The sequence below is a fragment of the Echinops telfairi genome, unplaced genomic scaffold, assembly GCF_000313985.2.
Source record: "Echinops telfairi isolate 266 unplaced genomic scaffold, ASM31398v2 ScPeMD7_3533;HRSCAF=4204_0, whole genome shotgun sequence".
Taxonomy (NCBI): domain Eukaryota; kingdom Metazoa; phylum Chordata; class Mammalia; order Afrosoricida; family Tenrecidae; genus Echinops; species Echinops telfairi.
Window position 1 is genome coordinate 85,854,592 of NW_022107431.1, and position 13,633 is coordinate 85,868,224.

The 13,633-nt window shown below is 45.5% G+C and overlaps 1 protein-coding gene across 2 annotated transcripts in view; it reads right to left on the reverse strand.

Annotated features, from left to right (window-relative positions):
- The window catches only part of SCML4 (Scm polycomb group protein like 4), a 54,528-nt gene extending 42,383 nt beyond the window's left edge, over positions 1 to 12,145 (reverse strand). The window contains exon 1 of one of the 2 annotated variants that reach the window (XM_030886862.2): positions 11,966 to 12,145. In XM_030886862.2, the coding sequence (XP_030742722.1) occupies positions 11,966 to 12,121 (156 nt within the window). In that variant the 5' untranslated portion in view covers positions 12,122 to 12,145. The remainder of the gene's footprint in view (positions 1 to 11,965) is intronic. The other variant, XM_004696237.2, reaches the window with a different exon arrangement.
- Between the last annotated feature and the right edge of the window lie 1,488 nt (positions 12,146 to 13,633).

Below are 13,633 nucleotides of genomic sequence, written 5' to 3' on the forward strand. Positions count from 1 at the left end.
ATATATATATTTTAATTGACAGAGGAGCACAAAGTAATTTTTTTCTGAAAAAGGGTGACATGTCAATAACTACGGGCGCCTATGGAGTGTACTCCCTGGTGTTGAGTCGATTCTCATAGTGACTTCCAGGTTCTGGAACTGGTCCTCACTGTGGGAGCAGACAGCTCCATCTTTCTCCCACAGCCTGGCTAGTGGGCTTTAGACCACCACCTCATGCTTACCCAAGAGTACCACCAGGACTCCTAGATAAAGACGCGTAACTTTTTGTTAAAAACATAGAAACAGACTTTATACATCGAAACATGATTGATTCACACACAGAGAAAAACAAATGAATTCATGACAATAGATATATGTAAGGGGCAATCCAGAGTCCTAACAATAAACAAACAAATAAACAAAAGTCCATAAACTAATAAAAAATAAAATCAACTGGCAAATTATTATCATTCAGTTTAACATATGAACCAATCAGAACATACATAGGAAGTTAAGTAAATACTCTGGTCATTGCAATGTAAAATGGGGTTGTCTATAGCTTTAGGTATACATATTGCAATAAACATTTATTGACTAGCTAAAATAAGTAAATATATAAAGTAGCCTTTTGGGAAGAAAATAAGTCAGTGGTAGAAACGCCCTTTGACTTGGCGTTCTACAACCTCCAGCTTGTTGTTCAATATAAAGAATCAAAATTAGCCTGTCTCTGTGAGGGGGGCTGGGGGCTGGCTTGCGCCCATCTTTCCCATTGGAAGATGCAGAACATGGGCCTGAAGAGTTGTTTGCGCTCAGTCTTTCAGGGAGGATCTTCTCTAAGACAAGTGAGTTGGGATGGCTGCCGTGGAAATCATTTGCAAACTCAGACGTGTAGCTCGAAGGACACTAACCAGAAAAGACTCACATTTTTTGTAGAACTGAGTGAGTTAGACAGTAACCGACGTGCTAACTGAAGTGCTAGACTGATGAGGAGGAGTTGGTCGTCAGAAAGGCGAGACACTCACTGTATCGAGTGGATGCCAACTCACAGCGACCCTACAGGACAGGGGAGAACTGTCCCTGTGAGTTTCCAAAATTAGAAATGATATATACAGTTTTGACATTTGGTTCACATATCATAGGTTTCCATAATTCAGTCATACTAAGAAGAGTTGTACAAGCATCACTACATTCAGTTCCCGAACATTTTCTCCCCTCTTGTAGTGGTTATTCGCTCCCCATTTCCCTCTAACCTTCCGCCACTGATGTTGAATCAGTGTAACTCTAGGCCAGGAGCTGGAGTTTGGGTTTTATTATAAGGGTAAGGAAACGATGAGAGAATTTTAAGTACAAAAAGGCATAACCCAATTCTTGCTCTGTATATATGGCTGCGGCAGAGAGAATGGATGGGGGAAGCAAGGTGGGAAAAGAAGGTTCTTGCATGGTTCAGGGGAGACACCTGGAGGCAGCAGGAATTGACTGGCTTTTGGTGTATTTTGAGGTAATAGGAGAGGGGAAAAAATAAAGACTAACTCCTAGTATTACTGACATAAACTTTGTTTTGTTGTATCTTTGCATTAGGCTACATTTAAAATACAGCATTTATCCACTTACTTGTTGCTAATTTAGTTAACTGAATATGGACTTTGTCCCTAAAAGAGCACACCTCTAAAACTCAAGCAATAAATCTTCATAGTGGAATAGGAAATGTTACATGCATAAGCCATCCAAACGATCAAAGAATAAGTAAGATGGTCTATACTTTCAGATGACATGACCCTATACATAGACTCCCTGTAGCCTCAACAAGAAACCACTAGAACTAACAGACGGCCTCGGCCAAGTGGCAGGGTACAAGGGCAACACACACCCATCAGTCGGATCCCGCTACACCAGGGAATAAGGAAGACAGCAGAAGGATCGATGCACTTGAATGTGGTGCTGGAGAAGAACATTCAAAGTACCGTGAACGACGGAAAGGACAAACAGATCGGTATTGGAAGAAGTAAAGCCAGAGTGCTCCTGAGAGGCAAGAATGACAAGACTTCATCTTACATGCTTTGGCATATCCAGAGCCGTGCCTGGAGAGGACACCGGGTTTGGTCAAGTGGAGGGGTGGTGAAAAGAGGGAGGCCCTGGATGAGATGGCCCGACATGGCGGCCGCCTCAATGGGCTCAGGCACAGAAACAGACCGTGCAGTGTTTCCTTCTGTTGTGCGTAGGGTCACGTTGGGCCAGACACAGCCCATGGTACCTAACAACAACAACTACCACACATGGGGGGTGGGGGGTGGAATGTCTGGCCCTTGGGTCTTAAACAGCATTTCACAGCCACATGCTGTTGTTTTAAATTGGCCATCACAAAAAACGAGGTTCAAGTGAAACTGCTTTTATGAAAAAAAATTCACTGTGACTAGAGAGACCTTCCCAGGTGTACTTGGAAAGCTCCATGCCGCAGTTTTTTCCAGTTTCTGGGGGAGGTACCCCTTTGTATCCCGCTGCAACTGTTTACCTTCAGCAAATTTTCACTTTGATTTGATATTGTTAGATGACGTTGAATTCTCTTTGTAAATCTTTGCTTTGGGAGCGCCCTGCACATGGATCTCTTGCAGCTGGTTGGTCAGGTCTCATAAACTTCTTGGTGTAAACAAGAGGGCGCTAGCAGCATTGTGTTCACTTGTTAAGACATTTCAGTTGTTGTTTTGTCGATTTCTGGAGCTTGGTTTTTCTTCAGTGCCTTTGGTACAGCTTGGACTTCTCCCTTTAATGCGACTGGTTCTCGGTTATATGCTACTTCCTGAAATGGTTAAGTGTAAACCAGTGCTCTGTGGTGCAAATGCTGTGTGCTTCCTCCATCTTCTGCCGATGCTCCTGCATCGTTCAATTGTTGGTCCATCGAATTTCTCAGGATCGCAGCCCAGGCGTTTGAAGAGTTTCCTCCATACGTTCAGTTTGAGAACTGCTGAGCATGTTCTTCCTCTGGTTTTCTATCTCTAGGTCTGTTCACATTTCATGAAAATAGTTTTTCTTCTCAAACTGCCCTTAGAAATTTTCTCTCTTTTATGCCATCCTTCCTTCCTTCCATTCACTCGAGCTGCTCTTCACTCGAGAGCACGTTTCAGAGAGTCTTCGGACACATCCATTTGGACATTGTCTTTCCTTCACATCTAAAGAGGACGACCTTTTGATTTCTTCATGTATGATATCCTTGACATCTTTTCACACTTTATTAGGTCTAGACTAGTTGATCAGGATTAAGATTCAAGATTGGGAATGCTCCCGAGAGAGTATTTTGATCGGGACAGCTTCTGCTGTGTCGTGTTGGCAGGCAGGCCTCAATCTGGTCCTTGGCCCATCAACCTGGCCTCTCTGTCTGGCCCCTACTTATTTGGGAAAATGTGACAAAGCTTCTTTAGCTCTGCCAATAAGTGCTCAAAGGCACCCTACTCTGCCAGCAAGCTCCTGCTCAAAGGCACTTAGATTTTTCATTCCACAGGCTAGGAACACCCCCTGCCACCCCCCAACCCCCCCTTGCCCTATGCCGTATCCTGTCAGCCTCTTGATTCTGCTGCTTCTACAACTGCTGCTCCTCACCATCTCCAGCCATCTCCCACTGCCTCCGGTGTCTCACCCTCCGTCTCCTGGGTCTAGGTCCAGAGCAGGTATTCTGGGTCCAAAGAATGGCCTCCCTTCCTGGCTCTTCTTTCTTGGTGATAGGGAGCTCTCCCCTTTCCACCTTTCAGATAATTCCTTTCAAGCTTAGCAAGATAGCAAAGCCAACCAATCCCCCTGTTAGGAATCCACATGCCTTATTTGCATGAGCTTACCCCCCAAATATGTCACATGTTTTATTTATATTATCAGTAAACTACCCAAACCCCTAGGTGGGACCCACTTACACACAGAACAAACCTCACTTCTGACTCCTAAAGACCCTGTAGGGAAGAGTAGAGACCTTTGCAGGAGCAGGAAGCTCCATCATTCCCAAGCTTCATCAGTCTCCCTTAGAGGGGTGGTTTCGAAAGGCTGATCTTGTGCTTAGCCGTCCACATGTCATCCACTACACTCCCAAGGCCATGAGCACCTTCCACTGCCTCGTCCTACCCAATCATTTGGTGGGAGACATCAAGACTATAGTGAAGTAATTTCACAGCACTGTGGGCCACCCCCTGTCTCTTCTGGCTCTTGCCCCTTTCATACTCGAATGATTAACTCTCCCCTCCAAGTCATTTACGATGAACCTCCTATAGCCATTTAAAAAATACTGAAAATTTTTTGAAAGTGGGAAAGAAGCAGATGTATCTAAATTCAAAGGACTGTTTAAAACAATAATGCTTATGTCTTGATACATTAAAAACAAATAAAATGGGTGACAACAACAATATATAAATGGGGTGTGTGTGCATAAATGATATTCAAGTGTCCTAAGGTCCCCGACTTATTCTAGTAGAAGCAAAAGTGTGATTAACCTTCCAAACCAACCCAAACTCACTGCCATCAAGACAATTCTGACTCATAGTGATCTAATAGAATAGGATAGAACTGCCCCTGCGGGTTTCTGAGACTAACTCTCTGGGAATAGAAAGCCTCATCTTGCTCCTGAAGAGTGGCTGATGGTTTCAAACTGCTGACCTTGCTGTTAACAGTCCATGACTCAATCACTGCACTACCCGGGCTCTTTAGAAGATGCTAATATGTAAGCATACTATACTTTCTAGAGCAACTATTAAAACAATAGGAGAAAAGTGCATAACTTACAATCAATTGAAAGTCAAAAGAAAAAGATAAAATGATAAAAAGCAATCTAAAAGAAGGCAGGAAGGACAAAAAGAACATAGGACAAGAGGGACAGATAGAATGTACAAAGCTTAGATTTAAACCTAAGACTATCAGTAATTTGTCTAAATGCCTCGTTAAGAGAGTGTCCGGCTGGATTTTTTAAAATCATGCTCTTTCTCCCTCTGTCACCTCCCCCTATGCCAACGTGGGGAAAGAGCTTTGCCTCTTTCCCTGCCCATATCTGTCCTGGGGACACATCTCTCCTTTAGATATGCACCCTTTCTTGGTACAAAACCCCCTCAGGGTTCTGAGGAGATGCCCTAGGGAGAAGAGCTAGAGGAAATTGAAGCTTCATTATATTTAACTTCAGACTTTAGTCTAAAAAACTGGCCAGTTGGAAATGCGAATCAGCTCCAATAAAAAGAAGTGTGTGGCCAGTGACCTAATTCCATTCCCAGGAGTCAGCTTGGCAATGGGTCTGCCCAAACTTTCTCTCTTGCCCTTGGGAGCCAAGGATTCTTAAGAGAGTCAACACACTCTGTTCCGATGATAACAGAGGCTTTGGAGCAGAGTCCAAGCAAACCGAGAGAAGAAACTAGCTTATTTAAGTTTGGAGTCTCTGAGCTGTGCTCATTTGTGAAATGGACTTATTATGCAACCTCCAAAAGAAAAAAATACTTTAAAAAAAGAGTGACAATAAGAAAAAAGGCACAAAAGAACTCAAAGGGCTTTAGGACCACAAAATGCTGCCTTTATCCATGTCCTTCCGAGCATCCGATCCCTAAAGTGGATTTTCCACATGCAGAAGACTCTTTCTTAGGTTGTTCATAGATGCTGCTGCTTGCCCCCAAATACCCATTCTCCTCCCTTTAATGATGAACTCCTGGATGTCCGCAGACCACACGGTCATCTGGCACTGTATTCCTAGCCTCCCCTGGAGGTAAGTGGGGATAAAACGAAGTTCTGGCCAGCGGGACATGAGTGGACCAGTGTGAGCATCTTGGAGGGATGGGCTCTCAAAGGGGAAAGGCATGCCCTCCACGCCCCCCTTTGCTTCCGATCCGCTGGCTGGGATGTCCATGAGGTAGTGGGAACTGGAGCAATCATTTGTGGAAAATATGTGTTAAGAATGACAGAATTAAAAAAAAAATAGAAGGAACCTGGGTGCAGCACTCAGGAAGCTGTAGGATCCACCCTGAAAGACCCACCCAGACTTACACAGAAGATCTCTCTTCCTTAAACCATTGTGATTTGGTCCTTGATACAATAGCTGATGATGTATCCTGACTAATACAATAACTCACATTTTATTTATTTTACTTTTGTTTTGTTTTCAAAAAAAATTTTTTTAATATACTATTATTTTTTATTTTATTGGGGGCTTGTACTATTTTACTTTAAAGAAGAGAAATTGATTTCCTTTTTAGTTCAAGAGACTGGAAGTCCAAATTTAGGGTGTTTTTGTTTTTAATAGTAAAGGAATGATACTCTTTTGAGAACATGCTTCCATGTTTCTTAACTCAATCAACAGAGCAGACAGAATATCACGGACGCTTTCTGGAATTCTGGAGGCTCGTTACCGCCCTGAGCAACCCCACAGAGAGCCTGCTCAAGTGCAGAGGGCCAGGGCTGCACAGTCAGGCCTCAGTTGTAGGGTTGGGTGACCCCATGCCAGTTCCTGCAGTTTGGGTCACTCTCGCCTCACTGGCAAACTAGCTAGGATTCAGTAAGAAGCCACAGTACAGTACGTAAAGGACGTCAGCATACCATCCACAACAAAGTCCTCTGTCAACCTCTCAGAGGACTATCACTGCTGTGATACAGTGGGAACGTGCAAATGTATCTACATTAAAGCTAGCAGTTTCTTCTTCCTGCTTAAGTGGGAGTCTCAATCTTCAACTCCCACTTAGAGCTGGAAACCCCACCACTGGGAAGCATACTAAGCTGCTGTTTCGATGGAACTTGTCCTTGGTGTCAGCCCCTGTCTTTGTTCCAGCAGTGATCACCTCGGCGGACTTTCTAGTAGAAACGCAGAGAAAAGCTGCCTTGTTCTCAGCGAGTTTCTGAATGAAGGGCCTGACTAAGGACTGAGTGAAGATGCTCCAAATGGAGACATCAATGCCCTGCTTGATCGTGAAAAGGCGGTTTTCATATTAGGTCTCTTCATAAAAAAATTTATTAAAAAGATGTGAACAGAGTTTTGGGTTTTGTGACTCAGGTGAGAGGGTCCAGAAGGCCACAAATGTGATGTTCTCACAGGAGAGAAGATGGCCCGCACGGCATCTGTGCACTTGAGACTCCAAAACGCACGGTCCTCAAGTCAAGGTCAACTCACAGCGACCCTGCAGGTCTACCTTGCCCTGTGAGTTCCCCACACTGTAACTCTTTATGGGAGTAGAAAGTCCCATCTTTCTCCCATTCAGTGGCTGGTGCTTTTGAACTGCTGACCTTATAGAACGCAGACCAACAGCCACCACTACACCACGGGGCTCAGAGCTGGCCTTCTGCCCCCCTTGGAGGGGCGTGGTCCATGAATTCCAAGACACTGACATCTGACATTTATTCGTTGCCTTTAATTCACCAAGTTTTCCTCAAGGCTCAAAACCCATTGCCATCCAGTTGATTCCAATGGCTCGTGACCTTGTATAGCAGCGGTCCTCCGCCTTCCTCGGGGCGCGACCCTGTCAGACAGTCCTCAGGTGGGGTGACCCCACCATACCATTATTTTCATTGCTACTCCATCACTGTCATTTTTCCACTGTTATGAATCGTCATGTAAATATCTGATCTGCAGGATGTATTACATTGTTACAAATGGAACATCATGAAAGCAGGGTGATGAATCACAAAAACAATATGTAATCCTATATTGTGAAATATTTATTTCTAATGACAAATAAATGAAATTTTGTCTTGAAGCATGGTGTAGCATGGGGAACAGTCTTCATGCTGGGTACTCATCTGTGGGTGGCCCCGCCTGGAGATGGATAGAGGAGCCGTGTCTTGGTTCCTAAGACCATTCAATGGCCTTGGTTCCTAAGACCATTGAAAATATGTGTTTCCCAATGCTCTTAGGCAACCCCTGTGAAAGGGTCATTTGACCTCCAAAGGGGTTGTGACCCATAGGTTGAGAACTGCTGCTTTATAGGGTTTCTGAGACTATAAATCTTTACCAAAGCAGATAGCCTTTCTCCCACAGCAACACTATAGGATGGAGTAGAACCACCCTTTTGAATTTCCACGGCTGTAAACCTTCGTGGGGGCAGAAAGCCTCTGATGGGGTTGAGCTGTTGACCTTGTTAACAGTCCAAGGTGTAAGTCGATGAATATGAAGCAACTTGGTAGCAGTGAGTTTGGTTTTGAATTCTTTCCCACAGATGGGTTGGTGGATTTGAACCTTGAGGTTTATAGTTCAATGCTTAGCTGACACTGCCACCAGGGCACCTTCAAGGCCCAAAAAAATGACTGAATGTGACCATCTCTGTTAACCATACTTGGGCCTTAAAGAAGAGTCCTTTTGGCCAGAGTTTCCCAGTGTGGAGAGGCAGAGAGATGATTGACAGAGAATCGGGGGGCAGCACCAGGCAGGAAGTGACAACTATTAACCAGCTTAGACCGGTAGCAGAGTCAGCACAACCTGGTGCCCTTGACTCTCCCATGGAAACAGCTGCCGAGGCCCAAGAATTGACCATTTCATTACACATATAATCATGATAGGATTTATGGATGGAGTCCCAGATTGGTGCAAATTGTTAAGTGCTTGACCACTGGCCCAAAGTGTGGCAGTTCAAACTCACCAACCAGAGTCTCAAAACAGCCCTGGTGATCTGCTACTCAGAGACCACAGGTTGGCCAATCCTGGGAGACACAGTTCTATTTTGCCCACATGAGCTGGAATCCACTCATCAGCAACTAACTACAACAAAGTTACAAGGGTCAGTCCAAAAAGATCGCTATAAGATCATAAAAACCGTTAGTAAACAAAAGCACCAAAATTCAAAGCTGTTGTTTCTAAACATCTGCTTCATCTTGGTCGATCCATTTCTGAAGGTGGGGTTCCCATCCCTCTAGCCCATCCCTAGAGGATTCTGACCTCTTCAATTTATACCACGTCGAATCAATAGTTTGGGCCTTCTTGACCTAACTCAAATCATGTTTCCTTTAAATATGCTTAGAGTTTGGGGAAGAAAAAGAAGTCTGAGGGGGCAAGATCACAGGGCTGGAGGGTGGATGGGGTAAGGTTTCCCAAGGAAGTTTTCCTCAGACAGCTCTTCGTACTCTCAAAGTCCGAGCAGGTACCTTGTTGTGATGAGGTTGGGGGTGGTGGGTGGCGAATAATCCTCAGGGCAACTTTCATGATCTTTTCCTATCCAATGTCTTCATAATAAAGCCCCGTGACTGCCCTGTGATATTCAAGAAAATCTATGAAGATTGCCGCTTGGACATCCAAAAAAGAAAAGGGGAAAAAAGTAATAGGAAGGATATATTTCAAGATAAAGGATAGTCCTTTCAGTGAAGTCATTTTCGATTTGTGAGCATAATCATCATAATCTGAGCTGACCTCTGCTTTGAACAGAGCTGTCCCAGCAGATGCCGGAGAAGCTACTGCTGCGATTGAACTTTTCTTTTTCTTGGAAGGCACTCTAACAAGACAAAGACAAGTGCATTAGTGAGAGAACTTGTCTGCGCCCCCACTGATCACAAGGACATGCTTAAACACACTTTGTTTAGAATAAACTCATGCCTGTGTGAACTGGAAGCCCACTCCGACACGCTTGGACTTCTCCTATATAAATTATCTTTCGATATTGGTCACATTATTGTTAAAGCACCTCATTGCTCTGTGCTACCATATTATGTAATTATAACAATTTTCCTCTCAGTGTTGCGCTGTGTGAAATCTTCTATTTCCTTCTCCTTCAAATCAACCTAACCAAACTGCTATAGTTAACCTTGTAATAAAGTCAATAGACTCTGACAAAGAGTTCGAAAATACTTTCTTAGGAATAGAAAGCAAAACTACTTAAGGCTAGACCAGTAATACTTTATTTTGTTTGATCAATATTTTTATTCTCCTACTTCTGGCTCCCCAGCTGTACCCTAGAGAGCCACCCTGGCCAAATCGGGCCATTGGGAAAGTGGGATGCTGACTTCCCAACAATGACAACTCTTGCCATTCATGGGAATGAGGGGTTCAGGATCTAGGACATATCCATATTACCACTGAGAAGATTTAATAGGTTGCCAACATTTTTAAATGACCAAATTCTACAAGCATAAGATATTTAGGAAAACCAAGAATCCATTAACACCCGAAGAGTAGGAAGATGTTTCGGGATAAAGCATAGATTCATTTGAGGCTTATGAGCACTTTCTAAGTGTTCTTATTTTCTCAGCTCAAGGTGGATGGGTGTGCACATCGTGCAGAACCGTCTGGGAAGACTAAGCCCATGGTCAGGAGCTAGCTGGCTCCATGAGGAGTTAGGTGGCTCTTGGAAGCTGGAGGTCAGCTAGCACTTAAGAAGACAGTTCAAGGAAGAGCTGTGGCCTATGGCCCCCAGAAAAGACAGGGGTGCAGCAGACATGAGACCTGCTTCCTTTGTGCCCGGCCTGAAGCAGCAGCCAACCCGTCCCAAAAGTTTTCCTCCTGACCTGAAGTGTCCCTGTGTCCTACATGCACTGAAAAACGGCCCTCATTAGGAAATGGGAAAATTGCAAAGTCAGGTTCCTTCCATGGAATGAATTTCCATTTTTCCTGGCCCTGTAAATGCTGTGTCTGTTGGTAATTTTCATTCTTGGGTCACAGCTCCCAGGGGAGTAGGAGAAAGGCCAGACGGGGGGAGAAGGTTGCAGTGTGTTTCTTCAGAATCCTGGATTTGCTCCCTGAATCTGTACCTGGAAGGGTTACCCTGCTCGGCCATCCAACTGCAATTCCCAAACCCCCACCAACCACGTAGGTAGCCGAGTGACGAGGCCTGCCCTGAGAAAGAGACCTGTCACAGAAGCCCACAGGCCATGAGCAAAAGGAGGTTCTCGTTGTCAGAGGCGTAGTCGGTGCCTGACAACTTTACCTCATGGGATGGCTAAGAAAAAGCTTCTTTTATGGAAACCAGTGACCCCAAATAACTTTGAGCAACTTTCCCCGCCCCCCACCCTTCCCATTTCCCAGCATTGGGAAGAATGGTGGCCAGCCCAAGGGGTAACTAACTGCTGAATTCATGACCAACTCTTCCGGAAGCTCTGTCTTTCTGCTAACCTGAAATCATTTCCATACATTTCCCCCAATACAGGGGAGTTAATTGCCAATTTGCATTTTGGTTTGAGGATGCAGATCTCCAGTGGAAACACAGGCCCTTTCTCTCAGGGCAAACAAAGGAAGGAACCCTTCGGGAGCTCATTCTGCCCGAAAGGCCTGAGGAGAACAAGCTTAATACCCCTTCCTCCCCAGCAGCCTCTGCAAGTACCTCTTGGAGGAGGCCCTCCCCCATCTGCTGCCGGTTGGTTTCCAGGCCTGAGGTTACAGCTGAGGGTTCCGTCTCCACCCCAGTGCCTCCCAATCATTGTTCATTCTTAAAGGGATCACAGGATTTTCATTATCCCTGTGGCTGCCTCCTCGCAGCCAAATTTGTATAAGCGTGGGGGGGGGCGGGGCACACTTGAATTAACATCCGAGTTTCGCTGTGCATCTCCTGCGTGTGCCTAGGTTTGGGAAAACTCTTCTGTGTCCTCAGACACCGACCTGCTTGTGTTACTAATCATTAAAGGGCCCAAGGAACATCATCTGCTTCCACTCAAAGAAGTGATGGCTGTCCACGCCATCCCACCTGAGCGCGCCCCATCTCCTCTGATCTCGGAAGCTAAGCAGGCTCGGGCCTGGTTAGTACTCGGATGGGAGAAGTGGTTCTGGCTGAGGTTGGAAGGTGGCTTCCCGCTCCATCTTGGTAGGGACAGGACGGGAAAGCCCGCCTCCTAATGTTCCCCAGCGGAGGGAGAGCCACGTGCTCTCTTGTAAAAGTGCACGCGATCGCTTTGATTATTTATGGGCCATTTTGTACCAAGGAGGCCTTGCCCGGTGCCTCCTGGAGGGAACGTTATTGTTCATTCTCTCCGCACCCAACTCCCAACGAGCATCGCGCTGTTGTCCCTGCCCGATCTCCCGTGTCCCCGCCCTGTCCACAGTGGAGAAAGGAAGCAGATGCGAGAGGCATACCTTGTACCCCGGCTTCCGCCCTCTTTTCTTTGGGGTCTTCCCTGCTGGCAAGCAACAAGGCGCGGCGGGATAAAGGTTATGAACTGGCATCTTCGGGGGTGCAGGGTGAAGTGGGGGTCGGCCTCGCTTCCTCCCAGGGGTCCTTTGGGACTGCATTTCTGCTGGTGCCAGTCTTGCGGAATGAGGTGCTAAGAATCCGTCCAGACACAAAGCAAAACAGAAACAAAAGGGTTGGTTTGGTTGGCAAGGCAAAGGTGCATCTGGCGCGGGCATTTGAGAGATGGCTACCGCTTGTTGACCGGGAGACAAAGGAGGGGGAGTCAGGCACCTGGAGGCGCTTGATGGTTCTGTTAGTTTCCTGGGGGAGTCTCCTGTCCCCACCCCCCCACCCCCCCACACACACTCCGGGTATAATTTCAGGTCAGGGAAGCGCAGAGTTGCACAGAGCCCCAGTGGGCGAGTGGATTATGGGGTGGGCTGCTGACCCCGCCGCCATTAGAAACCCCCCAGCACCGTGGGAAAAGATGAGCGTCTGCTCCGTAACGGCCTTGCCACCCGGAACGGGGCAGTTCCACTCTGTCCTGAGCGTCGCGATGAGTGGGTGGCAGTGAGCTTGTGTTTTATTTGACAGTAAAGCGGTGAAGGCGACGTGAGGTTCCCAGCTCCACCCCCAAGTGGCAGTACCGCCGGGGACAAGGCCACTCTCTTTGTCTGTGTCGTTTTCCTTCTCAGTTAGACTTTAAATCGGTGTGACAACAACAGTAGTAAATCAATAAACACAGCCATCCTCTCAGGCCACTCCGACTTGGCCTTTTTTTTCCTCCTTGAAAGCAACGCAGCAGTCGAAATCAACTGAATTAAGTTCTCAACCAAATATGGACAGAGATTTACATGCCTCTATATTATCATTTAGAAAAGGTGGGGGGTGTAAGAAACAAAGGCCTAGTGACTGTATCTGTAGAATAAGACAGTCAACTGTTCAAAAGCTTTTCACCATGTTGTATCAGTAATGGGAGCCGAAATGAAAATAGCATCATTCAAATTGCAAGTCAACCTGTTCTCAACTATGCAAAATTTTACATGGGTGAAAAGTGGAAGGAACTATACTAAAATTATGATAATGGCCAAAATGGTCTTATGGATAATTGTTCATCATATATACATATTTTCTCTCCCCCCCCTACAGTATTTTTAGAATTAAAAACAATAATACTAAGCTTCTCGGGTAAAATTGCCTAACTTTTAAGCAATGTGTAGTTGATCAACGCAAACCCAGAGAACATAACTATACGGTGAGCTCAGAAGTCAGAGCGCTGATTCTTAGGAGTAAACTAGTGGTGCAGAACTGTTTGCTCGATTTAAGGGCAACGGTAGGTGATGAAATACATTTCTGAGGATTTTAAAATACCTAAGCTTTCAGACTTTCCAGAAAGGCCCAACGATTTATTTTGAACAAATTAGCCAATGAAAACCTATGAATAAGAACTGCGCACTGTCTGTCTTACGTGCTTTAGACATATCACCAGGCAATTGCTGGAGATGGACATAATATTTGGTGAAACAGAAGTCTAGCTAGATGAAGGAGACACTCAGTCACAGGTATTGGCCCAATAACTGCAGTAGCAGGCTCAAAGAGTCAAGACTGGAGATTGTAATGATGATGTTGTA